The 8,361-nt window shown below is 51.6% G+C and overlaps 1 protein-coding gene across 1 annotated transcript in view; it reads right to left on the reverse strand.

Moving 5' to 3' along the window:
• The window catches only part of SHROOM4 (shroom family member 4), a 39,315-nt gene extending 33,020 nt beyond the window's left edge, over positions 1–6,295 (reverse strand). Inside the window, exon 1 of the mRNA XM_080990311.1 lies at positions 6,078–6,295. Within this exon, the coding sequence (XP_080846437.1) occupies positions 6,078–6,239 (162 nt within the window). The 5' untranslated portion in view covers positions 6,240–6,295. The remainder of the gene's footprint in view (positions 1–6,077) is intronic.
• Positions 6,296–8,361: the final 2,066 nt, after the last annotated feature.

Raw genomic sequence — 8,361 nt, forward strand, 5'->3', positions numbered from 1 at the left:
TGACAAATCAAGGTGGATACTCAGCTCCATCCATGCTTCATGCCTCTCCCTCTGCATGGGAGGGTCTCATCAATAGGAGTATAGCATCTAGATCAAGGGAAGTAATAGTGCCACTGTATTCTGCTCTGGTCAGACCTCACCTGGAGTACTGTGTCCAGTTCTGGGCACCACAGTTCAAGAAGGACACTGACAAACTGGAACGTGTCCAGAGGAGGGCAACCAAAATGGTCAAAGGCCTGGAAACGATGCCTTATGAGGAACGGCTAAGGGAGCTGGGCATGTTTAGCCTGGAGAAGAGGAGGTTAAGGGGTGATATGATAGCCATGTTCAAATATAGAAAAGGATGTCACATAGAGGAGGGAGAAAGGTTGTTTTCTGCTGCTCCAGAGAAGCGGACACGGAGCAATGGATCCAAACTACAAGAAAGAAGATTCCACCTCAACATTAGGAAGAACTTCCTGACAGTAAGAGCTGTTTGACAGTGGAATTTGCTGCCAAGGAGTGTGGTGGAGTCTCCTTCTTTGGAGGTCTTTAAGCAGAGGCTTGACAACCATATGTCAGGAGTGCTCTGATGGTGTTTCCTGCTTGGCAGGGGGTTGGACTCGATGGCCCTTGTGGTCTCTTCCAACTCTATGATTCTATGATTCTATTATTCTATGCATGCTTACCTTTTGCCCCACGCACTACATGCACAAATCCACACTTTCCCAGTCAACGTTTGAGCACTTTTCTTTCCTTTCACCACAATGATTTCCCAACAAAAACTAGCTCCTTACTGATGAATCGGAGCAAACAGCAATCTGCTGGAAGCTTGAATTGCTGTTTGCTGCAATTCAGCATTAAAGAGTGGGGTTTTCGTGGGGAAAGTGATAAAAAATAAGTGCCTGGACACAGTGTTTTAAAGCATGAACCTGTTCCTAGAAACACAGCAAAATAGGAAGTCTGGATGAGCCCTTTGCAACATATCCTTGAGGCTGGAGATGGGAGGGAAGAGCAGCACAGCCACAACTCCCTGCAGGGCTAGTGTTAAATGCAAAGGACTTCAGAGGATGCACAGAGCAGGTCTTTGGGTCACAGCTGGCCAAAGGTGAGAAGAGGAGGAGAAACCAGCATTTGCTAGGCAGGATAGCCAGAGTCTGGGGCTATGTCTGGATGTTTGGCTAGCCTGGGGCAGACCCCAAAATGTGTCCCCCTCCCCACCAGGGAAGAACCAATGACGGAAGATCAGCATCAGGAAAAGGGAGGGGGGAAGAAAGATTGACCACAGGGTCCTATGGATCCTGCCACCTGAGGCAGTCACCTAACCTTGTTGTATGGCGGGCCGGTCCTAACTGGCCAGCTACAATGCCCAGAAGAGAGCAGGGAGAGGAAAAGGCAGATCCAATGCTCAGAGCATGCAGAGAGAAGGGTGTGTGCTGGCAGTTCACTATGGCACAAAGAAGCCCTTGTTCCTGTGCTTGGACTGTGGGCGACTTTGCCAGGGAGCCAAAAAGAAGGTGCTTCCCCAGCCTTGGCATCCTGGCCTGACCTGTTTTCTTCTGCTCCAGAGGGGAAGACCTGAACCAATGGAATCAAGTTACAAGACAGGAGATTCCTACTGAACATCAGGAAGAACTTTCCAATGCTAAGAGCTGTTTGACAGTGGAACAACTACCTCAGAAAGTGGTGGGCTCTCCTTCCTTGGAGGCTTCTAAGCAGAAGTTGGGTGGCCATCTGTCATCATGGATGCTGCAGTTAGGATTCCCACATTGCAGGGAGTTTGAGTAGATGACAATCCTATGATTCTTTGACCCATCAGCTCAGGGACGGGCTCACTTTGCACCAAGGAAATAAATCGGGCAACCTGCCCCCAAAGAAAAATAATAATCTGGGTCTCTTGGCCCACTGGCCCATCCTCACACAGCATTTCCCAGATGCACACAGAATGCAGTTAAACTATTCACATTTGCACCAGCTTTGTGGCAAATGAAACCCTCTTCAGGAAAATGCACAACATTTGGAATGCATCAGAGGGGGTGGAGCGCTGGGAGGGAAAGGGAACATGGGTCACCTCCAGAAGACCTGAGTCTTTGCCAGATGTGAGCCGTGCCTTTTTCCAAATGCACCACAGCAGCCCTTGAGATAAGGACCTTTGCTACCACCATTTAAACAGGAAGGAAGGAACAGGGGGCTCATCCACAGCCCTGGGGGAAACTGCTCTCAAGCGCTCAGGGAAACTGCTCTCAAGCGCTCAGTCAGAGCAAATGACAATTTGGGTTTTCACTGGATTGATGTATGGTCCAAGCTGGTCCTAAAGAGTGGCTTTTCCCAGAGAAATGAGAGGAGTGACAAAAACACCACAAGACAAGCCAGAAGTGCGGACGATCCCAGAGATATTTAGGAAATCCAGCTTTGATGCCTGGTGTTTGGTAACACCTTGGCTCAGCAATCTTACGTGAGTCCTGCGTGCAAGACCTCCCAAAAGAAGCATCCAGCTGGCCACTGTGAGAACATGGTGCTGGGCTGCATGACCTCCCCTTGGCCTGATCTTGGAGCCTATCTCAACTTATGTTCTTAAGGGTCTGCTTTCATGCTCCATGGGAGAAAGAAGCTGACCTTCGAGCAAACAATTGAGGTGCAATGGGGTGCTACCCAAGAGTCAGAATCACAGAATTGTAGAATTACAGTCATACCTAGGGTTTAATATGCTTCAGGTTGAGCGCTTTTGGGTTGTGCTCCACGGCGACCCAGAAGTAACGGAACATGTTACTTCCAGGTTTCGCTGCTCGCGCATGCGCAGATGGTCAAAATGACATCATGCGCATGCACAGAAGCAGCGAATCGCAACCCGTGCACGCGCAAACATGCAGGCACAGGTTACATTCACTTCAGGATGCGAACGGGGATCCGGAATGCATCCCGTTCGTATCCAGAGGTACCACTGTATAGGATTCAAAGGTACCCCAAGAGTCATCTAGTCAGTGGCGTAAGAAGGGGGGTGGGACGACCTGGGTGTCATCACTGGGCGGGGTGACAAAATGGCAAAAATATGTGTTTTTAAAATAAAATTTTAAAAGTGGGCTCATGACACTTTTTGAAAAAAATAACTCCCACCCCCACTGCACCCCCCTTCCTACGCCACTGGTAGCTAGGTAAGGTGGGGGCACTGGGTGCCACACCATGGGGTCTGCAGAGTGCCTGAGCCACGCGTCTCTCCTGAGGGGGAGGCGGCGGGCGGACTGCCTGCAAGCTCTGCACCACTTTTTCGAGCAGCGCAGGGCTTGCGTCTGCCCACCACCTCAGCCGTCCTACAGCTGAGGGGGAGGCTGCGGAGAGGCTCCAAGCAGCCCGTCCTGCCTTCGCTTGCCCCATCCCCATGGGCAGCTCACTCCGCCCCCGGCTGCAGGACGCATGTGCCGCTCCCGAGCGGCTAGCTACACCACTGCATCTAGTCCAACCCATCCAGCCTCTGCTGAAACACCTCCAAGGATGGAGAGTCCCCCACCTTCCAAGAGAGTCTCTTCCCCTGTCAAAGAGCTCTTACTGTCAGAAAGTTCTTCCTGGTGTTTTCTCAGAATCCCCTTTCTTGTAACTTGAAGCCAGTGGTCCGGGTTCTTCCCTCCAGAGTAGGAGAAAACAAGCTTGCCCCATCTTTCAAAGCACAACCCTTGAGATATTGGAAGATGGCTATCCTATCTCCTTTCAGATTCCTCTTTTACAGGCTAAACATCCCCACCTCCTTCAACCATTCCTCATATGGCTTTGTTTCTAGACCCTTGGTCATCTTGGTTGCCTTCCTCTGCACACGTTCCAGCTTGGACATCCTTCTTAAATTGTGGTGCCCAGAATTGGACACAGTATTCCCGGTGTAGTCTGACCAAGGCAGAATAGAGTGGGACTATTACTTCCCTTGATCTGGACACTATACTCCTGTTGATGCAGCCTAAAATAGTATTAGCTTTGCTTGCTGCTGCATTACCCTGCTGACTCATGTTAAACTAGTGACCTAATAAGATCCCTCAGTCCTTTCACATGTACTGCTGGCATCCCCTCAATTCCTTCATCCCAGTCACTTATAAAGATGTTGAATATCAACAGGCCCAGGACAGAACACTGTGGCACCCCACTTGTCCCTGTCATCCGGAAGCATCAACCCAGCCTCACGCAGAACCACTTCGTGTTAAGCCACTGCATGCTACTCTCCACAGCTGAATCCTGTCGCTGGAACACACAGGGATTGGAAGCAGGCACCACATCCCGAATGGGTACTGAGGGCAGGACCAAGGCAGACTACCCCCCAACCCCAGGAGCACTTCACAGAAAGGAGAGGCCTCTTCACATCCAGCTCCACCCCCTGGCTTCTTTCCTTGGGGACCAATCCAGCCACGGGGCATGCAGGGCATTCCACTTGGAAAAGCAGCATCTTGCTGCCACTCTGGGAGACCAAAGCCACCCGAACTGGCAGCGGTGGAGGGACAAGGGCAGTTAATCATTCACGGCCAAAGGGCCGTTCCTGCTCACTGCCCAGTCCCAAGGGAGCGCAGTTAGAGACTCAGCCTGGCACAGGGCCAGTCACCCCAGGCCCTCTCGCCTGACAGACAGAGAGCAACTCGTGGAGACAGAAATGCTTCACGGCCTGCCCCTAGGCAGGTGGAAGGAGTTTCCAGCCCAAGGACTTGCTCCACCAAAGGCTCGTCCTTTTGTGCCACGTTTCTATGCACAGGTATGCCCTTCTTCTTCTTCTTCCCTGTGCTTTCCCTGCAAAAGTCCACTCTTTACTGCTTAATTGAAGCAAAGGGCTGAATTTCTGTTTGCTCCAATTCTGTTTGTTCCAGTAAAGAGCAGATTAGTCGGGACAAAAAAACAAAACAAAATAGCACTTGGACATGGTGCTTTAAAGCACGGATCTGTGCTCAGAAATGCCAAGCAAAAACTAAGTGTGAGTGAGCCCTAAGACACGCAAGCATCACCAAACAGGGCGCCACAAAGGAAATGGATGGGGTGGGGGCCCTGTTATGTCTGAGTGCGCCTCCTGCAGCTGCCTACCCAGACTAGGGCCCAAACTAACAAAATGAATTTCAATGGGGACAAATTTAAAGTTCTGCACTTAGGGAGATGAACAGACAGAAAATGGGGGGGGGGGGTGATTTACCAGTAGTATGTGTGAAAAGGATCAAGGAGTCTTAGTAGCTTAACATGAGTCAACAGTGTGACGCAGCAGCAAAAAATGCCAATGCTATTCAATACTGCATCAACAGAAGTCTAGTATCCAGATCAGGGGAAGCAACTGTCCTGTTCTGTTCTGCCTTGGTCCACACCTGGAGTCCTGCATCCAGATCTCAGCACCACAATTTAAGAGGGATATTGACTGGAAAGTGTGCAGAGGAGGGTGGCCAAGATGATAAATGGTCTAGAAACCAAGCATTATGGTGAACAGTTGAAGGAGCTGAGTATGTTTGGCCTGGACAAGAGGAGACTGAAACAAGGCATGACAGCCATTCAAAAATCTCAAGGGCTGCCACATGGAAGAGGGTAGGACTCAACGCATGGCTTCAAGTTACAATAAATGAGATTCTGACTAAACATTGGGAAGAACTTTCTGAGGGTAAGAGCTCTGTGACATTGGACTGGCCTCCCTCAGAAAGTGGTGCAGCCTCTTTCATGGGAGGCTTTTAAGCAGAGGTTGGATGGCCCTCTGCCATAGATGGTTGAGTTGAGATTCTTGCCTTGTAGAGGGTTGGGCTAGATTACCTCAGGACCCCTTCTGCCATTCTGTTATTCTTTGATATCTGTATCTAAAAAGCCTACAAGCTGGAACTTATTTTTTTACGTATAAACTTCGTCCAAAGTTGTTCGTTGAGCTTATTGCTTCTGTAGTAGCGAAAGGTTTGGAGCTTTCTCTGCTTTTAGGTGGTGACTTGTACCGCGAGCAAGATCCACACACTTCCGCTGCGTGGACGTTCTATCAGATTCCCTACAAAAAGCGGGCGTCGCCGGACGGGCAGGGAGAAAAGGCGGAGGACAGGGGCGCCCGGAAGCCGCGCCTCGCCCGGACGGCGACCCCAGAGCGGGGAAGGAGGAGCGCGGAAGGGGCTCACCTTGGAGACGATGAGGGGCTTGCCGTGCTCCAGCCCGCCCTCGAGGGAGAAGCCCCAGGGCGCGCCGCCGGCCAGATGCACGGGCACGTGCTGGTAGGAGACCAGCGGCAGTGGCTGTTGTTCGGGCTCCTGGCGCTGCGCGTCCCCCGACGGCCGCGCCATGGCACCATCCCGTAAGGCGCCCAGGCGGACGCAGCCGGGCGTCCTCGGCCGACGTGTCTGGCGGGGCGGGGGCGGGGGCGGGCGCTCAGGGTGGGCAGGCCCTGCGCGCTGTGGCGCGCGCTCCAGCGCCGGCAGCCTATCTCTCCTTGCGGTCGGCCTCTCCTCCGATGGCTGGGGCGGCTTCCCGCGCACCACCCTAACGTGCCTGCTCAGGAAGCATGGGACGGGATGTCGGGATGTCTCGCCGAAAGCCGAGTTGGCGAAAAGTAGTTCAAAAGCATCTCCTCTGAATCATTCTTCCTTGGTCAGACCCCACCTGGAGTCCTTTGTCCTGTTCTAGGAACCACAATTTAAGAAGGATGTTGACAAAATGGATTATGGGTAGGGTAGAGCGACCAAGGCAGACCCTCCATGTGTCCCTATTTTCCAGAGACGCCCCTGATTTAGAGAAGCCATCCCAGTTTCTGATTTGATCCTGGAATGTCCCACTTTTCTTTAGGATGTCTCTGTTTTCATTGGAGAAATGTTAGAAGGCATGGAGTTATCCCACCCCCAAGCCATCTGGAGGCAGTCCTGTATAGGGAAGTCTTTTTTTAATGTTTACTGTTTTGTTCTGCCAGAGTGGCAGGGGCAACCAGTAAGATGTGTGGGGTATAAAGAGTAAAATTACCATTATGGAATGGGTCGTCCCTTTTTTCATCGAAGAAATGTTGGAGGGTATGCAAAGGTGATTAAGGGCCTAGAGACCAAGTCTTATGTGGAAGGGTTGAAAGAGTTGGGTATGTTCATCCTGAAAAAGAGGAGACTGAGAGGAGATATGAGAGCCATCTCCAAATACCTTAAGCGCTGTCCCATGGAAGTTGGAGCGAGCTTGTTTTCTCCTGCTCTGGAAGGCAGAACTCGAACCCATGGCTTCCAGCTAAAAGAAAGGAGATTCCAACTATGCATTCAGAAAAACTTTCTGACAGTAAGGGCTGTTTTGGCAGTGGGACAGTCTCCCACAAGAGGTGGTGGGCTCTACTTCCTTGGAGGTTTTTAAGCAGAGGTTGCATGGCCATGTGTCATGGATGCTTTGGTTAGATTCCTGCATTGCAGAGGGTTGGACTAGATGACCCCTGAGGTCCCTTCCAACTCTACAATTCTATGAGTCTGTGATTCCCCCTCATCTGGATGTTCCAGATGCTCCACGCAGGCCCACAGCCCATGGCTGGCGCAGTAAGCACTTTGGGGCACTGCTACACTACACAAAGGTCCCCACTGTGGAAGGACGTGGGGATCCAGAATTGGCCTCCACAGTCACTTACGGACTCACTGTTAAAACCGTGTTCATGGAAGACCATCTTCCTCGGCTACGAGAGGTTGCCAAAGAAGACACTACACCACTTAGACCGCAGTGTGGCTGGCAAGGGGGACGATCTCCAGCTGAACCAGCCAGTGAGCAACACCCTCTGCTGGGTCCGCCCCTTCACTAAACAGGCATCTCAAAGTGTGATGGGAACTTTAGCAGTTAAGGCCAGTGCTCTGATTGGGGTCCACAAACCAACTGAAAGCCAGGGCAGTGGGCAAAGGAGTGGGGTAATGCCAGTCTCAGCTGGCAGCAGTTTGCGCCAAAGCCAAAAAGGCACCCGACACTACTTCCCTGGATCCAGCTGATTCCTGGATTACAGTAGATGACCCTTGGGTTCCCTTCCAACTTGACAATTCTATGTTTCGGTAAGTCTGGTGACTGGATTTCAGATGTCAAGCCTTCTCTCCACACTTGAATGGGATATATGGTTCAGAGAGGAACACACCATTCTCCCACTCCTCCCTTTCTAGGGAAATCTGAGACATCCCCAACCCACAGCTTCACTCAAATGGTATCCACCTTCCCTGTCAGGAAGAAGGGGAAGTTCTACATCAGAAACAAGCAAGGGCGGAAGTGGCAGGGGGGTAGATAGATCTGCATTGGGATCTGCTGCCCCAGTGGATTCTGCCACCTGAGGCACACTTTGTCTCATAGGTGGGCCAGGCCTACCTGGCTCCATTTGCCCCTAGACCTCCCTCCCTCCTCTGTTGCCCTCTTCTGCCCACCCCACCTGGACTTCCCTCATTTTAAGATTTCCCGCCAGGTAGACTGAAG

Source organism: Podarcis pityusensis, assembly GCF_964106645.2.
Source record: "Podarcis pityusensis genome assembly, chromosome: Z".
NCBI classification, from domain to species: domain Eukaryota; kingdom Metazoa; phylum Chordata; class Lepidosauria; order Squamata; family Lacertidae; genus Podarcis; species Podarcis pityusensis.